The sequence below is a fragment of the Sphaeramia orbicularis genome, chromosome 11, assembly GCF_902148855.1.
Source record: "Sphaeramia orbicularis chromosome 11, fSphaOr1.1, whole genome shotgun sequence".
Taxonomy (NCBI): Eukaryota; Metazoa; Chordata; class Actinopteri; order Kurtiformes; family Apogonidae; genus Sphaeramia; species Sphaeramia orbicularis.
The window spans coordinates 11,016,529-11,041,970 of NC_043967.1; the positions used below are offsets into that span (position 1 = coordinate 11,016,529).

Here is a 25,442-nt window from a genome sequence, read left to right on the forward strand (position 1 = left end):
TGGTTGAGAACTGAAGCAATGCGTCATGAAATCGGTTCATTCTTTTTGAATAACCCTGTATTTTCCTATATTTAAATTCCCGTATTTAATTTAGATATTCATGAAAACTCAGACTAAATTCAATGGTCATTATATCAAAACATAAAACTGGAGAAAACTACTGTAAATATTTATATTAGAAATATTTTTTCAGCAAATACATCATTAACTGGACATAAAACAAGTGTCTCCTCTGTCATTTGTCAAATATTTGTCATGGGTTTTACTGGTGAATCAATGTTGTGGAAGATGACAGTGTTTCCATGTTCACTACGGAGCCTCTGAACGTCCAAATGGGTCATATCTGATGATCATGAAAAGATGACAAACTGTTTTTTACACCAATTATTTGCATGTATTGATAGGATTAGTGGGTCAACAGGTATTAAATATTTTAGATCAGTAGAGGGTTTAGGTCGCCAGTGGAAGTTTGGGTCTTCATTTGTTAATGCAGGGGTGAGAAACTCCGGTCCTCGAGGGCCGGTATCCTGCATGTTTTAGATATTTCCCTCTTCTAGCGCACCTGGGTCAATTAATGATCAGCTCATCATCCAGCTCTGCAGAAGCCTGATAATAATGTAATGGCCTCCAGGTGTGATGGAAGAGGGACATATCTAAAACATGCAGGATACCGGGCCTTGAGGACCGGAGTTTGACACCTGTGGGTTAATGCATCTATAACCAAAACTAAATCCAATCCAATCTAATCCAACTTTATTTGTAAAGCACTTAAAACAACCACAGTGGATCAAAGTGCTGTACAGAAAAATAAATAAACCCCAAAAACAACAGAGTAAAATACAAGAATAGATTAAAAGACATAAGACAACTGTAAAAAATTAAAAAATAAATAAATAAATAAATAAAAATGCAAAATTTGTAGTTACAGAAATCATAATCATACTTAAAATATAATTTCATTTTGATTTTAGTTCAGTTTTTGCTTGTTGAACTGACGATGTACCTCTGTCCAGACAGTAAACCAAGACGGCCCTACAGAGCTTTTACACCTTCTCAGCTTCATGTTGGTTCTGGAAAATATTTGTGACCTGCATGATGAGCAATTTGTTCAGATTTAACCATCCATTTTATTATCTGTACTAGAACTGGAGCCTAAGGGCTATTTACTTCTGCCCACCAGTAAAGTCAGTTTATACCCATCCTGGTTTCCTAGGAGTAATAATGGTCAAATGTACTGGACACTTTAAGAATAAGGATTTATTCAAGTATATTCGGTGTAGTTTTGGTGAAGTGGAAGTTGTCATTATATTGATCATATACAATATGTCTGAGTCCAGTCTGCACTTAAGAGTATATGAACAGAGGAGTAGGGTTCAGAATAATATCATCATTTCATCTTTCACACATTTGAGAGAACTTCTGCCATAATAGAACATGTTTAAGGCTGCTCTTAGTTATGCTGCTATAGGCTTAGGCTGCTAGAAGACTCACCATGACACACTGAGCTCCTCTCTCCACACCTTAGCATATACATGTAACTGACCTGACGTCTTCCTTGGAGTCTCTGTGTTTTATGTCCTCACTGGTTTCCCCTGGATCATCTGTGGATCTACTGCTGTGGTCCTGCTTCCCTCCTGCCTCCATTATCATAGTTGTGACAGTGTTTGTTATACAGTTCCATAGATGGAAGAGGTTTCTATTACTGGTACTAACAGCTGCAGTAGTACTACATCCACTGTTAGTACTTATATTTGGAGTAATAGTATCAACAGTTATGGATATTTGTTCTAGTTACTGGTAGCACCGGCTGTTCTAGTTTTTAACCCTTGTCTGGTGTTTGGGTCTGTGGGACCAATTTTAAATTTTTATTAAAAGAAAAATGATGAGAAATTATTTTTCAATGAATTATTTCCTCTCTTATCTTGTCCTGCTTCTGTTTTTAAGTAGAGTTCTCCGTTTTTAATTGCCTTCGTCACTTTTACTTCTAGATATTTCTGATATGTCCATTGGATGTTTCAAATGTCTTGTTCTGTCTCAGCTATATTGTAAATGAGGTTGCATCCTCAATATATCTCCTAGTTTAAATAAAATAAAGGTTATGGTGATTATATTACATTTTACTAAAAAAACAAACAAACTAAAAATGAGTAGCAGTTTAATTCATAAATGTGATCCAGTAAAGGCAAAAATTCAACACATGTGCTTTTTATATTGCTCGTAATTGGGATGAAGTAAACAACTGTTGAGTATTTTAACACAAAATTGTTTGATTATGTTGAATTAAAAGCCTACAAATGCAACGGGTCCACCAGACCCACAAACACTGGCTGAATAACAAAAAATATGAACACCACACAAGGGTTAACAGTGATTGTTCAGTTTGCTGTGCATCCATGTGCCCCCCCAACAATCCTTCTCTCTCTTTAACCCCAACTGGTCAAGGCAGACGTCCATCCTCCAGGTCTGCTCCAGGTTTCTGCCTGTTGAAAGGAAGTTTTTTCTTGCCACTGTCACCAAGTGTTTGCTCCTTAAGGATTCTGTTGGTGTCTGAATTGGCTTAAGAGTGTGGTTTAGACCAGCTCTAAATGTAAAGTGTCACAAAATAACTTTTGTTATAATGTGACGCCATAAAAATAAAATTTGATTGGTTGGTTGGATTCCTGAGTAAAAATGTGTCTGATTAGATCACAGTGACATTGACCTTAGCACGTCATAAAGTCACTTCATAACTGAGTCAAATTTAGACCAACACTTACTTGAAATACTTTCACATACACAGACAAGGCAAAACAGGGACATAATATTCATAAGAGGTAAGACAACATGTTCGGTGTGGATGATAGAAGGATTAATTGTGTGTTGGTTTTGTTTTTTGTGTTAATTATGTTTCAAGCACTTTTCTGGGAAAAAATTGCCTCCTGAGATAATTCAAGTCTTAATTTATCACCATCTGTTACTGGACTGTTAAGGGACAGTCTGTCCATTGTGTCGGAATAATAAATCAGCCCAAAGGAGCCCATTATAGTCTAATAAAAGTGAAACCAAACAACATGTTTTCATGGACACTAATGTTCCACTAATATTCAGAATAAGACAATATTCTCAGTTTGACAGATGTTGTGTAAACAGTAGATTCTGTTTAGATACTTGGAATTAGGCCTTTCACTGATTGGAGCATTTCATGAAGGATATGCCGATTTTATTCAGTTTTTTTTTTTTTTTTTTTTAGCATTTTTTGGACATATAGAGCATTAAGAACGCACATTTCACTTGCGGGTTTTACTGCAGGTTGTGACAAACGACTCCAGCTGAACCCAGTGAAATGCTCACAAAGATCCTCTCTGGTAGAGATGGATGCTCCAAAGAAAAGTTGACATGTTGAGTTGGAGTGAGAAATAAGTCTACTGTTGAACATCATCAAAGAGTGTGGCATCACCACATAAATATTGACATCAACATCTGCACAAATACTGAAATATTGTTTGGAGGAATAAAAGATGGAGGCTGAGTTCACACAGTGGAACATCTGCCTCCTGTGGGAAAACTTGAGAAAAACACATTTTTTGGTTTGATCCTGTTTACATGCACACTGACATGGAAACAGGGTTGTTAGTGGAGTATTCATTTTAATTATTAGTCATGTAACTACTGTAGCTTATTAGGAATTTAGTTTTTTATTTAGAAAAAGACCAAAAAAACATGTTTTGACACTTTCATGAGTTTTTTTTTTTTTTTTTTAAACCACACGTAACTTTCCACCTTCATGTGCAAAAACACACTGACCCTTATGAATAAAGAGATGACAAAAAAGTGGTTACAGTTCCTAAATCTTTAATGTAAACAGCAGTTTTGAGGGGCTTTGAAAAATCCTAAAGAAAAAAAAACATCTGAAGGTATTAAATAGGAACGGGGAAAATATATAAATCATACTAGAAATAACAACCATGATCTGTTTTAAATTAAAAAAATACATAGACTTTCAATTTTGTGGCCATATAGTCCTGAACACACACAAAAAAAGACAACTTCCCGTGACCAAAACACTAATATCCTCTTGGTGGAGCCAACTACTTGGCAGTTTCACAATTTTTTTAAAATCACTAAATAATGACCATCTTACAAATGACAAACAAAAAAAAAGCTCAAATATTGCTTCGGAATGTTGTGTACAGCAGTCATAACAACGAAAGAGACTCAGAGAGAGTGGGTTTGTTTCACAATGGTGGTGTTTTTACGGTTAGAATTTTGGCAAAGCCACTGTGTAGGAGTGAACAATATGCAATAAGCAGCGGTGGAATAATAACATTAACATTAGAATATTGAAAACAAGGGCTTTTTTTTACGCTCTTTACTTCAGTACAGTGCCTGGGTTTTGAGAATTGATTCACTTATTTTAACAGTCTTCCGCATGTGTGAAGAAGCAGGACAGAGCAGTTTCGACACTATTTTCAAGCTGCCACAAATACTGGAAATTTGAGAATGTGACAGGAAAAATACTGCTGGAGAGTTGACAATAAAGTACAAACCCTCATACGTCAACCTCCCTCGTTAACCCCCCCTCCCATCGACAAAAAAGCCCTGAGGAAAAAAAAAGAAAAACAAAATGAAATAAAAAGGAGAACAAGGAAGCGGAATCAAATAGGACTTCTAAGCAGTTGTCTACAACGATCATCGAGCAAAAATGACCTCAGCCGAGAAGAAGAAGCAGTGAAAGGAAACATCAGACACAGGAGTAGAGCGAGGAAGAACACGAAAAACAACCAAACAAATACTTCCTGGTTTCTCGTCTCCATGGCAACCTGATGAATCAACAAGTTTCGTGTCAAATCTGCTGCGACCCCCCCACCATCCCTTAAGTGCAGTGAGACTATTAATATGCACCATTTTCTCTCTTATAGAAAGGTCTGCAAGAAGCAAGAGGAAAATAGTTCCATAAATCCTTTTTTTCCTTTCAATCACAGTTCATATTTTTTTTTAATATTAGATGGTTTTGTTTTTTTTTTTCCAGTTCATAAGAAAGGGGATTGATTGGTCCAGTGAGTACAGTAGGTGCATGGTGGTTTAGGTTGGAGCTGGCGGGGGCGGGGGGCGGGGGGCAGGGGGATCGTCTAGTTACAGTCGTAAACAAAGTCATAGTTGCTAGGTTCTTTGGGAATTGGGGGCGGGGCCTCTGGAATCTGGATGTTCTCTAGATCCAAGAGGCGGAGTTTCATCTCCATAGAGAGGAGGGTGTCCATGTCGGATTTGGTGTAGTCGCTGGTCATCTCCTTACCGAGGAGGGCGTTGAGACCGTCTGTCCACACACAGTACTGCACAACACAGGGTGAAACAAGTGATCAGAACCATCAGAATCACAATACTTTATTAATCCTAGGGGGAATGATTGAGTGTTACAGTTGCTCTATTCAAGTAAAATAAAAAGTAGCAGGAAAGAAATTGTCAATACAACAGAAAAAAAAGAAACATATATATATATATATATATATATATATATATATATGTATATATATGTATATATATACACACACACACACACACATATATATATACATACACACACACACCAAAAATACATATTAAAACACTCTATTTCTTTTTTAAAAAATTGTTGGGCACCTTGGATTACATATATAACTTTGGCAAATCTGACTTTGACTGAACATAGAAGATGGTACTAACTCTCTTACCTCAAGTACTTTTTTTTTTTTCTTTTTTTTTTACCTCTACCAAGGAGGTTATGTTTTTGCCAGCGTTGGTCTGTCTGTCTGTTTGTTTGTCTGTCTGTCTGTCTGACTGTGTGCAAGATAACTCAAAAAGTTATGGACAGATTTGGATGAAAGTTTCAGGAAATGTTGATACTGGCACAAGGAACAAATGATTCAATTTTGGTGGTGATTGGGGGGGGGGAACTGATCTGCCTTGGTGGAGGTCTGCGCTCTACTCTTATGTTCATAGTTACCTTTTATACTTGAACATCCAAATACTAAATGTACATGTGCACAGTTAGGCTCCTTTTTTTTTTTTTTTTCTTTCTTTGTACTATGATTATAAATACTACTTTGTGTGTATACATATATATCTATTTACACATAATTTACTTTGTCTTATGTCCTAAAAATGTGAGTGGTTATGTGTGCAAAGTTGTTAATATCATCATTATTATCCATTTTTTTTTACTTACTTATTTACGAATTTGTTTTACTTTTTTTGTACTATGACTATAAATACTACTTTGTGTGTAGACATATACAGGGTTGGACAAAATAATGGAAACACCTTAAAAAAATCAACAAAATATAATTTAATATGGTGTAGGTCCGCCTTTTGCGGCAATTACAACCTCAATTCTCCAAGGTATTGATTCATACAACTTGTGAATTGTTTCCAAAGGAATTTTAAGCCATTCTTCAGTTAGAATACCCTCCAACTCTTTTAGAGACGATGGCGGTGGACATCGACGTCTTACTTGAATCTCTAAAACTGACCATAAATGCTCAATAATGTTGAGGTCTGGGGACTGTGCCGGCCATACGAGATGCTCAACTTCATTAGAATGTTCCTCATGCCATTCTTTAACAATTCTAGCTGTATGGATTGGGGCATTATCATCTTGAGGTGAAGGTGTTTCCATTATTTTGTCCAACCCCTGTATATCTATTTATGCATAATTTTCTTTGTCTTATTTCCTTAAAGTGTGATTGGCTATGTGTACAAAGTTGTTAATGTCATTATTATCATCCATTTTTCTTACTTACTGACTTTATTCTTCCTACTTTTTTCTTTTTCTTTCGCTTTCTTTCTTCCTTTCAGTAAGCATTGTTGATACCCTTTTCTTTACAAAAAAAGAGAACAGTGTATTGATGTCCTGTATAATGTCTTATGAGACTGTTCTGAATAAAAATTTGAATTAACCCCCCCCCCAAAACACTCTATTTCTATTAAGACACAAAATTAGGACAGCAATTTGTAAAATATGTACTAGACAATATATTATCAACATGACAATTAAACAATATTCATAATAAGTGTGCAAACATATCATTGTGTGTAATTCTAAGTATGTGGTTATAAAGTGGAGTTCAACTTATTACTGGTTATTACTGGAAGCAGAAAAATACTTGTCAAAGCCAGAACTAAACTTCTCAAAAGAGCAAACTGGTAGCTTCTAAATGCAGCCATGAAAGCTGTGAACCACTAAGACAAGAGAGTATGTGACTCAGGAGAAATAGAACAGGGACATCTTCTTTTTCTCTCTACTCCTCATTATGAAGTGTTATTTAAAGTAGTTTTCAGAAGACTAGAGTTCTAAAATGAGTCAGCAATTCAGCGTTTTATTTTAAACATGTCTTAATGACATCCTTACAAAGCTTTATCATCCATATCTAGACATTCAAAGTGTGTGGTTATACAGTCCTTTCAGGTTTTTAATGCTTTTGCTCATTGTGCATCCGATAAATCACTTCAGTACCCTGAAGTGATCATTTATATACAGCTCTGGAAAATATTACTTCTCCATACTACAAGCAGACCTGATCACCTTCAAAACCAAGAGGAAGACAAACACTGACAAGTCATCATGAAGCCATGTGAAAGGCTAAAGGAGAACATAATGATTTCAGAGCTCTTCTAAGTTATAACATTAGTGTTGTGTTATTTATAAATAATACTGAGTTTGGGAGAAGTGCTGCTGTACTTCTACACATTACACACTGTGAAAAAAGAAGCTCTTCTTGAGGTGCAAGAAGTGGTTAAAAAGTCATAAATTTAGCATAAATATTAGAATGGAAGTGGCTGTTCAGAATGTACTTGTGTATATGAAACAAAATATGGCCATGGTTGGGGCAGCACGTTGCCATCCAGGATGGTACTGACAGGAGGGCTGTCCATGGTGGTGACAACCACACAACATTAGTAATGACTGCACATCTGCGACGCATTCGAGTGCTGCAAGAGTAAACCAATCAGAGGCAGCGTTGGCTGTCATGTGGGTTTGAATAAAACGAACATGATCATGATCATGTCTTCAAAGCAATTCAGGATGAAAGACAAAGGGACTGTCTTGAATTTGATGGTGAAATACAGTTTATATTACAAAAAATAAATCTAAAAAAGCATCCTAATTTTATATTCTTTCCCAAAATTGTAGTTTGCAAGTTGAGTAGTTAAACTACAAAAAATTACCTAAAAAGTATATGAACTACTTAACGCGGCAGAAAATATGAATGTAGTTCAACTACCAGCAAGTTACAGCAAAATGTAGTTTAACTATGTAGTTCAACTCTAGGGCTGTAAGAAAATATTGGTTCTGCAATATATCTCAATATTTCATTTCACAATACTGTATCGATATTAAAAAGTACTGTATCAATATTTTTAGGTATTTATTAAAATGCAGATATTATGGAGGTTCATTTTTGGTTTTCTGTTTTGTATATATACTGAACAAAAATATAAATGCACGACTTTTGTTTTTGCTCCCATTTTTCATGAGCTGAACTGAAAGATCTAAAACTTTTTCTGTGTACACACAAGGTTTATTTCTCTCAAATATTGCTCACAAATCTGTCTAAATTTGTGTTAGTGAACACTTCTTCTTTGCTGAGATAATCCATCCACCTCACAGGTGTGGCATATCAAGATGCTGATTAGACAGCAGGATTTTTGCACAGGCGTGCCTTAGGCTGGCCACAATAAAAAGCCACTCTAAAACGTGCAGTTTTATCACACAGCACAATACCACAGATGTCACAAGTTTTGAGGGAATATGCATTTGGCATGCTGACTTCAGGAATCTCCACCAGAGCTTTTGCCTGTGAACTGAATGTTCATTTCTCTACCATAAGCCATCTCCAAAGCTGTTTCAGAGAATTCATGAAGAAGACTGCGCGAGGAAAATGGTGGTCACACCAAATACTGACTGGTTTTCTGACCCCCCTGGACCACCCAATACAGTAAAACTGCACATTTTAGAGTGGCCTTTTATTGTGGCCAGCCTAAGTCACACCTGTGCAATAATCCTGGTGTCTAATCAGCATCTTGATATGCCACACCTGTGAGGTGGATGGATTATCTCAGCAAAGGACAAAGGAGAAGTGCTCACTAACACAGATTTAGACAAATTTATGAACAATATTTGAGAGAAATAGGCCTTTTGTGTACAGAGAAAAAGTTTTAGATCTTTGCGTTCAGCTCATGAAAAATGGGAGCAAAAACAAAAGTCGTGCATTTATATTTTTGTTCAGTGTATTTTATTTATTATTATTTAACACTCTTATTAAATAATGTTAGTTCCTTTGTTGGGATTGCAAAAAAATAATGTTCTGATGTTAGTTATGAACTAATAGAATATGAACATTTGAGCAGGATCTTAAACTGTAATGTCTGTAAAACAATTTTAGTTTTAACACAGGAAATTTTTCTAATACAGCATTAGATCCTGTTCTGATCAAATAAAAATGTGTTTAGTATTTGTGCATATTTCTGGTGTAATTCAATTCTTCAAGGAAATAATCATTTAAAAAAAGAAACAAACAAAAAATTGCCTTTTTAACTGTATCATGATATATCGTGATATATCATATTGTGATCCTAGTATTGTGATTTGTATTGTATCGCCAGATTCTTGCCAATAAACACCCCTATTCAACTCCATGTAGTTTAAGTCTCCCTAACACTCACAATAAATGTCACAATATAGTTGCATTAGTCTTTGTCCTAGATCTTGTATTGATAATGGGAGAGTCAGACCACTGTGTAAATTCCTCCCAGTCACATCAAGACTCTCAATGGGTTCAGGTCTGGCCTCTGTGGTAGCCAATCCACATGTGTAAATCTTCATGTTCTCTATCAAAGTGACGGTTCTTTTAGAAATGAGACGCTACTCACTGCACCAGTTAAAGAACTTGTTGCAGATAAAACATATAAGTCACTGCTGTAATTATCCAATTGAAGGATACTACCATTTATTCCGTATTACCACTAAGATTTATACCCTTAGCCAATGGATCCCAAAGGTTCAAAACCTAAAAGATAATGTTCTGTCTTCCCAGGACCCAAATGACATCTTTCACATGTTGCAGCATTTACATCATCTTCACTTTCTCTGTTGTTTTTATCTGGTTGAATCTTTCGTGTTTTGTCTGAAGTCTCCTTTTGACATTTCACACGGCTTTGATTAGGTTAGCATTTACAAATTGTTTCAGAAAACACCTCTCCTCTATCTTAATTAGGAAAATGATTCCACATATTGTATTATTCTTGTGTATTTTACTGTGACGGGTGGATTCCACAGAGGAACAGCTCCGTGACCCATTTTGTGTTCTGACACTGGGAAAGGCAGCTCTAAACTCAACAGGAAGTCTGCAATTTTGGTTTGAAAAGCAATTTTTGCCTTGTTTTTTTTTTTGTTATTTCAAGGATTGTGCTGTTCACAGTGCTGCACAGGCACCATAATCACCGGCAGTTTCACATTCATTTGGAATTTGGTAGAAATGTTGTTATTAATCCTTGTATGGTGCTTGTGTCTGTGGGACCTGTTTATATTTTTTACTAAAAGAAAAATGATGAGCAATAATTTTTTTAATGAATTTTTCCCTCTCACATCTTGATTACATTGCTTTTAATTAAAAAAAAAAAACAACTAACTAAAAATGAGTAGCACTTTAATTTATAAATGTGATCTAGCAAAGGCAAAAGGCAAATATTAAACATATAGGTTTTTTATGGTGCTTGTAACTGGGATGAAGTAAACATCTGTTGAGTATTTTAACATAAAACTGTTTTATTATGTTGAATGAAAAACCCACAAATGCAGCAGGTCCACCACACCCACAAACACTGGCTGAATAACAAAAATCTAAACACCACACAAGGGTTAAAATGTTATTAAAATGTGAATTTTATTCAAACCCACGCCCATAAATATGAAAACCAGTGGTTCCTTCATTCTTCCAGAGCTGAGTTTGCCTTCTTGATTTATCAACTTGACTGCCCTAACACATGCTCATTCTGTCTGACACCAGAAACGACCAGAGGGTTGGCTACCGTGGGCTTACCTCATGCTTGTCAGGAGCAATAAAGTTTAAATACTCGTCCGACTCGTAGAGGACAGAGAAGGCCAGCTCTAACACCTCCTGCAGAAAAGACAGGGTAAAAAGCAGATGGGGGAGGGTGAGACATAGAAAATGGTGTAAAGACAGAGATGCAAACAGTGGAAAGGGGAGGAGGGAAAGAAGAAAAGGGAGCAGAAAGAGAAAAAAAAAAGCAATAACAGTTTAGTTTTACACCACAATGCTGTCATACCAAAGCAATCTCCGCCTCAAGTCGCGCCACCATCTGTTGCGTCAGATGCAGCTCATAGCGCATTGGGGATAAAACTCAGAGAAACACCTGGTGTAACTTTAGAGACTGAAAAATATCTGGGTGATCTGGTGATACAGTGTGATTAAGGACACGCTCCTTTAGACGATGCTGGATTCTCACAGAGAAAATAAATGTAGTGTGACATAGAGGGGAACGCCAGAGCCAGATTTATTTACATGACAACAATTTACTGAATGTATGCTTACAATCTGTGTGAAATTGGCATCTGATTTATGTACTTAGGCATCTGCTAATCTCATAATTAAAACATTCCGTCATTCTGGACAGGTTTTATATACATTTAGAAAGCATTTCTCTGTGTTAGAAGGTGGAATAAGTGTTCCTTGAGGAGTTTCAGGTTGAGTTTTACAGATGGTCGCCTACAACCTCCAGAGGGGGGCGAGTCAGATTAGAGGACACGCTCTGAAAAGGGTCATTCTGGACAGGTTTTCATGTATATTTATTAAGCATTTTTTTGGTGTTAGAAGGTGTTAGTAAGTGTTCCTTGAGTTTTAAAGGTGGTCGAGTAGTAACACTAAAGTATGTGCACTCGAATTGTTCACTTCAGACATGTTTTCATACGTGACCCTCAAGTGTTTTTGAGAATTTCTAAGGTGTTAAAAGCTGCTTTGTGGTCTGAAAAGACATTTGGTTTTTGTTAAAGGAGAAAATGTCCAATGAGAGTGAACACTGCTTTGGCAGTATATCTGCTCTTGATGTATTTTCAAAATATTTTTTTTTCTTTCTTTAATTTAGTTTATATGTATACCTAAAGCCCTTGGTTGGACTATAAGGCATTTATTTACTCTGTGAGGTATTTCGGATGGCTTCGAAGACTTTTAGTAAGGCCATATTTACTGTATTACTATACTCCAAAAACTTGTCATTATGGACACATTTTTATATAGAAGGATAATAATAATTTTCCCCTGGGATTAATAAAGAATTCTGATCATATGTTTCTAAAATGTTTTACAGAATGGATAAGGAAGAAATAAAACTCCACTGAGGCATTCCTGAGGTTTTTTTTTCCCATGTGGCTTCTGGTGGTTGAGTAGTCAGACAGTACTTTGCGTGCTATGTGGATCATCATGGGAATTTTGTCACAGGTCAGAAAGCCTCTAAAACAAACAAACAAACAAACAAACAAACAAACAAACAAACAAACAAACAAACAAACAAACAAACAAACAAACAAAAAACCTTATAAAAACAAAATGTAAGTGGATGTGTGGTTCATGATGCTGACACAGGGGTCTCCACAAAAAGAACAGACAGTGCCCTTCCATAAATCATCACAGTGCTCACAATGGTGCATTAGCAACTTAGGAGCTCCAATAGTAACTTCGTAAGCAGTTCATGTTTATGACTGCACAGACTGCACTTTCCTCTTCACTGGTTGTTGTAAATACTGTAGATATTGTGTTTATTTATTACAGCTCTTTATTGTGTAGTTTTGTTCATGAAACAATTAAGTGCATCTTCCTCGTTTTGCAAAGCACAATTCAATAAAATACTGTGTAATCTAATATTCTCCTCTTCAGCACAGCCTTATTTTATAAAAGCCGCTCTTTATTGCTGATCTGAGCCTTGCAACACTGCACCACAGCATAACATGCAATCAGCCTCCCTTATCATATCTGCCAGTCATGTGCATGAACCTCTTCCAGATGAATAACAATAAAGGACAGAGGTGCATCTTGTTAATGAGATGCAAAATACGGCTCACATGCAAACTGCACTTCCAGGTCGGTGCACCTGTTTTTCAAATAACACGCGTGTCTTACGGTGCAAAATATTCCAAAAAGAGCAAAGTATGACCTGGAGGGAATGCAATTATAAATGGAATAATTATGGAAAATTGTGATGATGAGAAATATTTGTAAATCTGTTAAAAACTACTGAGCTTCACACACTTTTGTCCCACTTTTGTCCACATGCTGGGTCTGCTCTAAAGCCCACAGAGGTGACTTTGGCTGGCCTTGTAACAGTGAGTAATGAAATGTGCTTGTATTCTCATTCACAAGGCTGGGACAGGCCTGCAGACAGCCCACGGACCCCCCTTGGGTCGTTCTCCTAGACCTGCGCTTATCGACAAGGTAATAAAAGAGACAAAGCAGGAAGGAGGTGCGCTCCTTTGTCTTCAAGGCTGTTTATCCAAGATCCAATATATCAGAGTCCCGTGGGTGGTTGAATGTGGGGGGCTGGGGGGGTTGCAGAGGTAAAGTGCATTAGAGGAGGGGGTGATGTACACACAGACGCAGACAAGATGGCTCTTTCATTCTGGTTAAACCTCCTTAGAGGGCATGTCATTGTAGTGCTTTCAGCAAAGAAAAGATGCCAGTCAAGATGTTTTCAGTAACTTCTGTTGATTTAGCCAAAGGGCCACTCTGTGATTTATTTCCACATTATGCCACCAGTAGAAATCTTCTGTGTCGTAACCACCAAGATGCAAGTTATTGTGTTATTTCCCAAAGCTAAATTATGTAACTAACATCATGTTATGCAACTTTTGCACAGACACACACACACAAAAATTGTCTCTCGCCTACGATACACACCCACCTACACATGTGCACATGTAGACACGCGTGTGCACACACTAAACAGACACACCTTGTTTTGCTTCAGGGCTCCTTTCTCCTTCATGTGAGGACAGTCCTTGCCGGTGATAACAGCTTTGATATCAGCCACAGGCACTGCAGAGAAAACAACGGAGTAAATGGCAACAGCATCATTTTTATGACAACACATGTCTAGCTGGTCTAGCCCAATGATTAGAAGTTAAAATCCTGCACAGATCTGTCCTTGTGTCTGCGTTTGGAAGAACATTGATATTAACACCAACAGTCCAAGTCAGTGACAGAATCACTCGTCTCAGACCTTGTGTATTTTCAGAGCACATAAAGTCTGTGCACTTAAAACAATGTTACATACATATGTGCTCAAGTCACAGCAATTCTCCTTTTTTGGACAATTTTTGACATCAGTGGATATGTAGATTTATCTTCTACATTTAGATATTTATGTTCTCAGTGGCTCTGTTAAATATTGTGATGCAATGCATTCTTCTATTTCATACATTTACATTCCCACTAATATTCCCCTAAAGGCATCATTTAAACAGCATATTGTATTTGGGTACTATGAGTTAGGAATTTTTGGACATATGCCAATTATATTGCGTCTATTCAGAATAAGAGCAGAATATTTGGAGCATGTAAACACAGGCACTGTCTAGGCACGAAAAAGAATTAGAAATGCTGTGATGTCAAAAACATTTCATTGGTGAGCTCATTGTAAATATGACAATTATTAAGTATTTTCTAACACCCCCCCCAGAAAAACCTCAATTCCACATTAATTTTGAAATGTGTCATTAAAAGTGACATTTAAAATGTAATGTGTAATAGTGGTTTTGTAGATTCCTATGATATCTTTACTGTGCTCTTTTGGGTGTGATTTTCCATCATTGCGGGTTTTAACTTCACCCTTATGTACCTGTGAAATATATAAACTACATACTATGTTCAATAAATTCTGTGACAAATTGCATAAAAGGTATTAAAGGCCATAAGAACTCTCCACCCTTCTCTAAACAATACTCACGTTTGTCCTGTAAAGAGTCGTGGGGCACCTCACCCTGAGGGCTCTCCTCCAGATCTCCGTAGTGCAGAACTTTATGGTTCGGAGACAGACGACAATACCAAAACTTATCTGAAAGGAAACAAAGAGAAAAACAAAGACATACGGGAGGAAGGGGTTAGAGGCAGATTTAGAAGAGTTATGAAATAAGTCAGTGGCTGGCAGAAGACATCATATGGGACAGTATGAGTCACCAACAGGAGGGAAAATTAACATGGCAAAAAAAGCAGCCTTGAAGAAAATCCACAGATGGGCCATGATGCTCTGCATGATGGAGGGATTTTGAGAGGCAACAAACAAACAGACAGTTGGCCTTCATCATTTTAACAATGACTCAACAAAAACATACAAACACATTAAGCAATTCACAGGTTTTTTGGCTACAATGAGGCACAACACTACCTGATATTATATTACATTAGATCTATATACATATGTTGTAACTTTATTTAAGGGAATAGCTACAAGATATTTTAGCAACAAAATGACACCAGAATGAGGTAACCAAATGAAATAGACTGGTATACTGGATGAAAAATAATCCTAGTTGTCAACTACTATAAAATGGGAAAAAGGAGGAAATCCATTGTGAGGAGAAACATGTCATCGTAGTGGCCTATTAACAGTGACCTGCTCCTTATGTAGATATAAATGGCTCATTCTAAATTAACAAAAATAGGATTCTGATGAAAACATAATTATGAATATCATATCCTCCTAAATCCCCCTTCAGGTAAACACCACTGACACTTTAAGAAGACACAGCTGCAGATGGAGTTGACTGGATTTAACCCCTGGCAGCTGTTCGGACATCCTCCTGCAGTGGATGCCTGTAACTACCAGCTGTGTTTGTGAAGTGCTGGTCAATGCCTCCACCGGCCTCTGTGGCCACTCTGGTGTTCTTTAGGGGTTCCCTGCCAGGGTGGGCACCGAGCTAAACTGGCAGTGAGTGTGCACAGACTGGGGAGGTCTGGCTGGCGTGAGCACGGGTGGCACGGTCCAAATCCTAATTGCTGAAAATAGACAGTTGGTGGTGCCAGGGTGGTGCAGAGTGGCACTAGTCGACAGGGAGCAGACAGAGATGTGAGGCGGCTGTGAGGAGAGTGGGGGTTTGGGTGGGGACGAAATCCACTGTTCAGCTTAACTAATGCTGTTGATGATTTTGCACATGTTTCTATACAAGCACATATCAGCTAAAATTTACTTAGGGGGTCAAATGAGTGGCCATTTTTGTCAAAAAAAAAAGCTGTAAGAAATGCCTAGAACTGTGTTGAAATAATGCTAATACATTTGTGCACAGACTACTGATATTATTTGACAGTGGAAGCTATATTTTCAGAAATATTAGATTTTGAATAGGACGTGTATGTGAAAACTTTTGCTGATGGACGGACGTGACATTACCCATGATGCTCTGGTCAGTACCAGTACTTCATTAGTAATAAACTTATATACTTACTATTGCTAATTATCCTCTTATTCATAAATGTTAGTGTTGTGGATCTAAAACAATAACAGCTGACACAAAAACACAAAATGTGTCAGTGGACGGATGTGACATGGTTGTTACAGATCCCATCATACTGATGCTCTGCAGCCATGTCACCGTTTACACTAATGATCCCTGTGCAAAAACTAGGATCAGAATTATTTATTGTATAGTTTATCGTCATACTAAAGAGTAAATAACAATATAGAATTGTTATTTCTTTATAAAAATGCTTATTATTAGAAAACTGCTGATTTCAAAAGTGACCTGTGACATTCTTCATGTATGTATTGGTGTAACATAAGCAGGATGGATCAGCATGATACTCCATATTGAACTTGTAAAAATAAAACGTGATATGTAGGATAGAATCTTGTAAGAAAAACTGGGGAATCTAAAAGAACAGAATATTTGTTTTTCAGGTAAAATCAGTTAAAATATAACTTGGCCATTTGTGACATGAAAATATAGCATTAATTGTGATGAAATTGAACATTTTTGACCTGAAAACATAGTTCATATGACCATTGACTTATTGCAACAGAACTGAAATCCTGTAAATTTGCATAACTTGCATTTACCAACACAAAGTTCCTTTGAGGATTCACTTATATTGATTTCGTGCACACAGAGACAGAAATAAGACCTCTAAGCAAATTTTAGCCGATATGTGTTCCTGTGGCTGCATGAAGCCAATTCATGTTAGACCTAATTCCATTCCAGCACAAATGTTGAAATCTGGCCTTTCTTAAATAAACTACAGGCTCAGATTCAAAATGGGTAGTGAACCTATTTTTTTTTTATTCCCACTTAAAATGTAAAATATGCACCATGCTATCGCAGTCATATGTTTGTGTGTATTTGCATGTGAGTTATGTATTTCTTGTACTTCTCTGTGGTGAATACTGTGTAACCTGGCTCGCTGACATTATTTATCTTTGTTTGGACTGTGTGTTTACTGCTGACATTATCTTGCTGATCTGTTTTTTGTTCTAGATTTAGTTCATGTGGTCTTTGTTCCACAAGTGATGAAACAGAAGATTCTTCCATACTTCTTCCATAGTTTTTGTTCCTTTGTAAAAAGTGTCTAATACATTGTTGTAACAAAGCACAATATTAGTTATATATTTTTTTTATTAATTAGAATAAGTGGGGGTCCATGCATCATTGTTTTCTCAAAACACTTCTGATGTTTTAGGTTTGTAAAAAGACATATTTTGGGGAATTTTGCCTCAGTCTGAATTGCTTCCTCACTTTAGCTAAATTAATTTCTCTAATTAACGTTAGCTGCTGTTAGCTTCCTAGGTTAGCTGTCTCTACATTTCTACAAACATGTTATCACCTTATTAGTTTTCATATCTCATTATTTCTGTAAGTTTGGTTAGCAACACATGGTTTTTAGTTGCAGTCAGTCATTTAACATACACAGTTTAGTTTATTTTGTATTTCTTTATTTCAATTGTACACTGTTGTATAGGTGCACATACATTAACAGTGTAGGGTGACCATTAAATTATTTAGGTTTTTTATATTAATCCTTGGTTCCTTTGTTTGAGTTACTATGTGGTGGAGTTCCTGTTGCCATCCTGATCTGGTAAAAAGACGTGGCCAAGGGTGGAGCAGCATTATATACTGCAGCCGCCTCATCAGGACGAACCATGGGCTGTGTTGTCATGGGGGAACTTAATGTTACCAAAGCTTCAGTTGTATTTAGTTTGTTTGTTTTCCCTTTGTTTGTTTAATGGTTTGGCCAAGCCACTATATATGTTCCCCCTTTGTCTCATTTTGTTAGGTCTGTTTTTGTCAGTTTGTTTGAAGTATCAGTTCTTGTTCTCAGCCTTAATTGCTATTATTTTTGAATACAGCTCTGTTATGTTGACCTCTTTTATATACTTAATTGTTAAAACTATCATTTGTAATCATTTTTGGAAGATTTTTGGGTGAATAAAAACCCACACTTGAAACTTTAATCCTGTCTCCTGGTAGTCTTACTGCTTGGTTCCTAAAAATTTGATAACAAAAGTTGAATTTTATATTTCAAAACTACTGAAACCTAACTAGAAACCAGGACGTAAATGACAGGAAGTATCATTTTTGCTGTTTGCAAAACATAAACGTGTCTGGATTCCAGTGGGGTTTGATTAGTGACAGGTGTATTGTTTTGACCTTGAAAAAGTAAAATGATACACAAGCTCTGGAGCTATATAGGAGCAATTTATGGTAGATTTTTATGTTTGACTTCCACCGAGACACATATGTGACTTCAAATTTCCAAGTTAACTTTTGTGAAATACTGACACAAAGCACACTTGGCTGAACCACAAGTGCTTTTACCTGCCATATCTTCCATTTAAAGACTGCACAGGTAGTGCTCTTCCTTTCAGACTTGAAAACACCATCAGTCTGGGCTTTTACAGCAAAGCATCCTCCTTTAAAAGGTTGATTGTCACTTTGGAAGGTACAGTAGAAAGTAGAGTCATCGTCACTGAAGTCAGCTAAATTAATATTTGATGGAGGCACTTGAGTCCCCGTGGGCTGAAGGACTTTGAAATAGTTGTACAAGATGATGATGAGGGAGGACAGGGGGGGAGGGCACATTTGATTTTTTATATTTTTATACTCATGTGTAAAAACATCCACCACATACTGTACATGAGAGTAGACAGAAAAGCAACACGTCTGATAAGTTTAGTCTGTGAAAAGTTTTCTTTGTGCGCCACAGACAAGAAAAAATGATTAGACTTATAAGCTCACCATTTAGTATGCAACTCCCTCATCTTGATTTAACATCCTATTTCATGTGACACATAAAGTTGGAGAGGAGACTTGTAACAGGGCTCTTCCTTTATTCTTGTTCGCTTTGCTGAATTTCTGAGACAAAGTGTCCCCCAGTACATAAGTACAGACATAAAAATGAAGCCTGAGAGAGAAGAGGCAAAAGAGCGATATGTGTGGGCGAAAGAAAGATGGTATACGGGAAAATAAAGGGAGGCATATAATGGAGATACATCAGAGATTCTTAAAAGTCATTTAAGTCCAAGAGAAGTCTCAAGTTACATCGTCTGCCGCGTGCAATCTGGTCTGCTTAGAACACCGCACTGCTAAATCTAATTCAAAGCATGTCCTGCACTATATTACCAATGCTCATTTATGTATCAGCCTGAACATCAGCAATGATTAGCTGTTTGGTAGCTAAAAAATAACAACTTTCCTTGCCCTCTAAATGAATGTACACATACAATATAGACTAAAGTATTGATGTCCGACTAAAAGACAAAAGCACTGCCATCCATAGGTACTCATAAATTGTAAAAATGACCTTTCCAGGAGTGTTTTTGTAAATTACATGCCAGGATACTTTATTTTGTTACCTCCTAAATTTGCATTGATTGACCCTTGTGCAAAGATTTTGTCGCTAAATATTTATGACAAATGACACAGTGGTTGCAGGTGAGTTCATGATGGTTTTGTTGCTGCAGATTACAGTCATCTGTGACTGCATGCATGTGGAACAAAAGTTGTTACCGTTTATGAACCGAAACTTCAAAAATTAAAGTCTGTATGAAATTTATGTCAAAATTTTCACGCTTTGAATAGACTCAAGTATGACCTCCTCTCAGATTTCAAGGTAATGTCTCTTAGAAGATTTTTAAACACAAGACTGCCACTACATTCCTCTTGAATCATGTTCGCTTTTGTTTTTATCTATTGTGTTGTGAGTGTAAGCTCGATCTTTCTCACATACCAGTAAGAATCTGCTTAGAGCTTCAGATTTGAAGATTTACTGAATAAACTTCAGTGTTCATAGCAAATTCATTCAGGTCTGGGCTCTTAACTACAAAAAAGAAAAGTAAAATACACTGGATAATGGTATTTAAATGTCCAAACAGTCTTGTTTCTTGGAGGCGCTAAAAAAACTGTAATGATTTATCTGCAGAGGAAGAACAAAAGGGTTCATCATCATCATCATCATCCTTCAGCAATACCATCACTTCTCCACATTTGCAACACACCAAACTGGATTTTTATTTATTTTTTACTACGTTTCTACTGAAATTAAACATCTGACATTAGGCATTTAGATCATTATATATAAATAACTGTAATTGTAATAGTTTACTGCTTCCTGTTTTGGTGCTGGAAAAAATGACAATGTTCACGTGATTTGTATGATTCTAGGCTGAAACCCTATAATATATCTGTATAAAAGAGGTTTGATTTGGTCAGATCATCAAGACAGAAGAAAAAACAGATTTAAGACAGTTCAGACTGAGTTTTTTTTTTTATACCACCTTACATCAAATAATTCAACTTAAGTGCGTCTCGACTCCATCAAACCTCTCTCGCTTTTACTCAGACACTGACAATTTCTCTGCCATTGAAGCTGCTTGAAAAGTCGTTCGGTGAGAGTCGAGTGTGAAGTGCAATTCGAGTCCCCATCTCTGGTGTACATTTATACATGTACAATGAAAAAATAGAACAACCCAAAAAAAAAAAAAAACACAAAGTGAGCACAAAGTGTAGCAGACATTCAAGTAGTGTCAGTGGTGTTGTGGGGACACCAGTGCGTCCTTGACTCCTTCAAGTGTCCTCAGAGACATAAACAGCTACAGTTACAGCTCGGAGCAGGTTGATGACTTTCCTCCAGTACAGACAGCATGCTGTTGCAGATGATTAAAGCGGGTGTAAACCTACAGGCTAGTGCGCTAAATTAAATCCAGTGGGGTTCATGTTCTGCTTTATATACAGCTGTGAGCATGTCTGCTGTTCCTGAATGGCTAATGGCTTTGTTTCTGTCTATTGGTCCTCTGTGGCTGCATACACACACTATGTATTCTTCAGCTCCTTTCATGGGCTTTCTAGGATTTCTGAAGTAGTAACCATAATATGGTAATATGACACTCTTCACAGCATATTGATGCATAAAAACCAGACAAGCGTAAATTAGCCAGAGACAAGCGGTGAATGACAATCAGATGCTCTATCTGGGTGATGCTTTTCTTTTGAACATGTCTGGTAAGTTCTTTTCAATTCACATCCTTTTTCCTCGACTGCTTTTTTTTTTCATTTGTGGGTTCATAATCCAGCTCTGACAACATCTTTATGACAGCTGCCTAGACACATCACGATCAGGCTTCAAAATGCCCGAATACACTGGTGGGGGAAAAAAAAAAAAAAAGGGAGGGGGGGATCCACCAGGTTTTACTCTGTTTGATTTGACTTATTGGAAGTACAGTGGCAGCAAAGAAACTGAAAAGTAGAGTAACAGCACACCAGCCCAGAAGAAGCTTGTCACTGCATTTTCTCATTTTTTATTCTATTTTTTTTCCTTTGTATAAGTAGACTGAAAGAAAAGTGACAGAGAGGTGAGAGAAAGTGCGAGAGGGAGGACAGACGAGTGAAAGGATCAGTTCTCAAGCAGATTAAATCCTCTTTGACTGAAGAGCAGTATATTACGCAGCTTAGAAGTGAATGTGGTGACTCCCCTCTTTCTACTTATTCCTTCTGTCCATCTTTCTCTCTTTCTTCAGGCAGTGAATATGAAACACAACATTGGGCCAAATCATTCCAACACATTTCTGTCTGAGTTGGATGCTCACTTTCTACATTTATTCTTTTTCTGTCCTTGATGGACTCCCTGAGAAAACCATCAACACTTGAACTACATTAAGTAGAGTTGGTGTACAGTCTGTGCACGTGACTACGTAAATTAAATCTTTGTGTGGCGTAAGAGAAAATCTGATTTAAAGTTCACTACAATGACCCTAGCTGTGAGAAAGTGTGATAGGATTTGGTACAAAATGCCTGGTTTATGTAATCTAACAGTAAAAGAATGAACTGCTTTATCATTTTTACTCCACTATCCATAGTGTAGAGCCCGGGGTTACTGCTGTCTGCTCTTTTGTCATTCTTTCATTTTCTTCCACAAATCTTCTCTGGAATATAACTTGACACATGTATAAATGTGTGTTTATTCTGTTTTCAGCTTTCTCCAAGTACCTTTGAGTTTCATACTATACATATATGTGTGTGTGTGTGTGTCTGTGTGTGTGTGTGTGTGTGTGTGCAGACACAAATGCTGAGAAGACAGACAGAAAGATATATGTGTTCTGCACCTCCTAATGTTTTCAAGTCAGACACAAAAAACTTGTGTGCGAACAGATCCAAAGCAGCCGAGAACCTTAAAGATCCTCTGTGATAACATGCCTCCAGTGGGTTTTTACAAACCAAATGGAAGAAGCCGATGGATGGAGAAGCAGAGAGGAGGCATAAATAAAAAGCAGTGATGAAAAGATGGAAAGGATGATTCACGGACACTGCCTATGTGGTTTCTGGGTATATATGAAGTATATAAGAAGAGGAAGCAGATACCAAGATGTTGTTGTGAGAATTTCAAGACAGTGCCTTCACTTTAGCGATTTTAATGTCTTAAAATGTATTTTGCTTTCTCACAAAATTAAAGTATGTCATTTTATTACAAACCTGCATCTATATATCTATGTATGCTTATACTTCTTGCATTATATAAAATTGGCACAGTATATAATGCAAATCATGATATAACCAATCAATTACTTAACTAAATGAATCTATTGTATTATATATATTTTTTTATTTTTGTTGTGACTTCAATAAAAACCCTGTATGAAATTATGAAATAAATGAGAGCATGTCGGACAACTGACAAAAATTGTCTTTCTTGTAAAATAATCAGGAAATATGGGAAAAAAAGTCAAATGATGTCAAAAATGGGATTGTTTTTTCAAAATAAGAAATCTTGGTTATACAGTAATGCTAGTAAGACATTAGGAGAAAACTATATTCATTAAAAATTCTACCATTTTGATGTGCTTTTTGAATATTTGATCATACATCATTTATATGATATGGTTAGTTATACATTATTGCATGACTGTGAGGACATCCATGTCTGTGCTGGAATTCAATAGAGTTAAGAGTTGTAGACAATGCCATATTTGTGGCTCATGAAGGCACCATTGAAATAACGTATTGTTTAATTTTGAATTATCCCTATACATTTATTTTTAAGGATCCCTAAATATTATTTGAGGTCTAAAGTTACTCTAAAGGGTGGAGACAGAAAACTGGACCCACAGCAGTATTAAACTTTAAGAGACTCCTCTGGCTTCAGCTTCACCTCTAGGTTATGATGTGAGAATGACGGCAGCGTATGCTTTATGTGTTTATAGGTTTGTGTGTGTGTGTGTGTGTGTGTGTGTGTGTGTGTTTACTGCGAGTCTCACCTTGCCTCCTACGACTACTGATTTTCCTGAAGCAGGTTCCCTCACACAACCTGTTGAGTCTCTGCTGTTTGATCAGCTCCATGATCTCTGGCTGAATCTTCTCCCTCAGCTCCCTGGAGAACAACAGAAGATCAACACATAAAACACAAACCGTTAGTTTAAAGAGAATTAACTGAACTGCGTAAAAACCACACCCGTACAGTGTTGCAGTGCAGGTCAAAAGCAAACTAGAACATGGTATAGGATTTGGAAATCAATTCTGTTACATATCCCCTATTTTCTAGTATTGTGCAATATTTTTCAGACTTAGAAAATGCCTTGCATAAGGTGTCAAGTGGGAATGTAGAATGAGAAGCTGCACGTGCCACATGTGCAGATATACTTCCGTACACATGTACACATATGCATAAAAATGTCATGAACAGAATCCCAAAAGACTGATCAGTGGAAATCTGTGCTGTGGATGTTCCCGCTTGGATCGTTGTAATTTATTTATGCGTGTACATGTGTGTGCGTCAGTGTTGCATATGAATGTCAAGCGCACAGCACTAGTCATCATAAATTATGTATATTATCTGCTCCAACAGTGGTGCTCCACATCTTTTATTTCACATCATTATAGATGCATTCTATCTCTTTCACTTTATTTTGTTATTTGAAATACTGTCAGACTGTGACAGGACTTTAACTCTTCCAGACACATAAACCCCCATTGGTCGCAGTCCTGGTCTAATTTCTATCCCTTTCCTTCCCTCTGTGCTTCAGGCTCATCCGCTCTTGCCTTCCTTCATTTGTCTCCTCGCTCTCCCTGTCTTACGTATTTGCCTCATCAGTGACTCCAGTCATTACATTGATCTGTAGCTGGGCATTTATTCTGACATCTTTAAAGCAACAGCTAGTGGGAAAGGTGTGGCTAATCGGAGGAAGGATGGATTGTGATAGCCATCGTTCTGACCAAGCCAGACAGAAGCAAGATTGTTTTTGTCTGAGAGTTTCTAAGGAAGCAGCTTCCATTTCAATTTTAGTCTGAGCCTTTCCAGAAAATGCAGAAAATCGGACTATTGAATTAAAGGCCTGAGGAATTGTACTCTCAGACATTTACAAAAGAAAAACTGCCACTGCATCAGGTCTTTAGAAGACCAGAAAAGTTAAGTATTCTACTTCTCCAAAAGTTCTTTCTAACCTTGTGAAAATGTGAAGCACAGACGTGGTGTATCAGTAAAATACAGCCAAGAACATGATGAATTAGGAATCAATAATAAATTAAGCAAAGCCACTTTTCACCCAAATTTCCTGGACTCTGCATTAAAATTAAGATGTGCTTTTCTGAGTTCTCAGCATTTCTGAGCTGACCTGCCGTGTCAGTTTTGATAGTTGTTGGTGTAAGCAACTCTGTATATAAAGAACCTGCTACATATACATTGCAAAAGCAGCGTTTGACTAAAAATACCACCCTAAGATGTGCTTAGGAGAGTTTTCATTACCATAAATCAAATATTCTACCGGAGACAGTAGTTTGATCTGATGCCATAATGTTCCCTCTTCACCTTCTCCAAATGTCTAAAGTCGACCACGATAATAAGTGTTAAAGAAAACTGGCAGCAACTGAAGCAGGTAACACAGTTTCCCTTTAAATCTGCAGTCTGACATGTTCTGCTCATTGTGTTTACTGGTCATGACTG

The 25,442-nt window shown here is 37.0% G+C and overlaps 1 protein-coding gene across 5 annotated transcripts in view; it reads right to left on the bottom strand.

The window, feature by feature from the left end:
• Positions 1–3,814: 3,814 nt before the first annotated feature.
• The window catches only part of elmo1 (engulfment and cell motility 1 (ced-12 homolog, C. elegans)), a 226,214-nt gene continuing 204,586 nt past the window's right edge, over positions 3,815–25,442 (bottom strand). For all 5 annotated transcript variants that reach the window (XM_030147280.1, XM_030147281.1, XM_030147277.1 and 2 more), the window contains 5 exons: positions 23,761–23,873; positions 14,971–15,078; positions 13,978–14,060; positions 11,055–11,132; positions 3,815–5,309 (listed from right to left, as the gene is read on the bottom strand). In XM_030147280.1, coding sequence (XP_030003140.1) covers positions 5,109–5,309; positions 11,055–11,132; positions 13,978–14,060; positions 14,971–15,078; positions 23,761–23,873 — 583 coding nt within the window. In that variant the 3' untranslated portion in view covers positions 3,815–5,108. The remainder of the gene's footprint in view (positions 5,310–11,054; positions 11,133–13,977; positions 14,061–14,970; positions 15,079–23,760; positions 23,874–25,442) is intronic.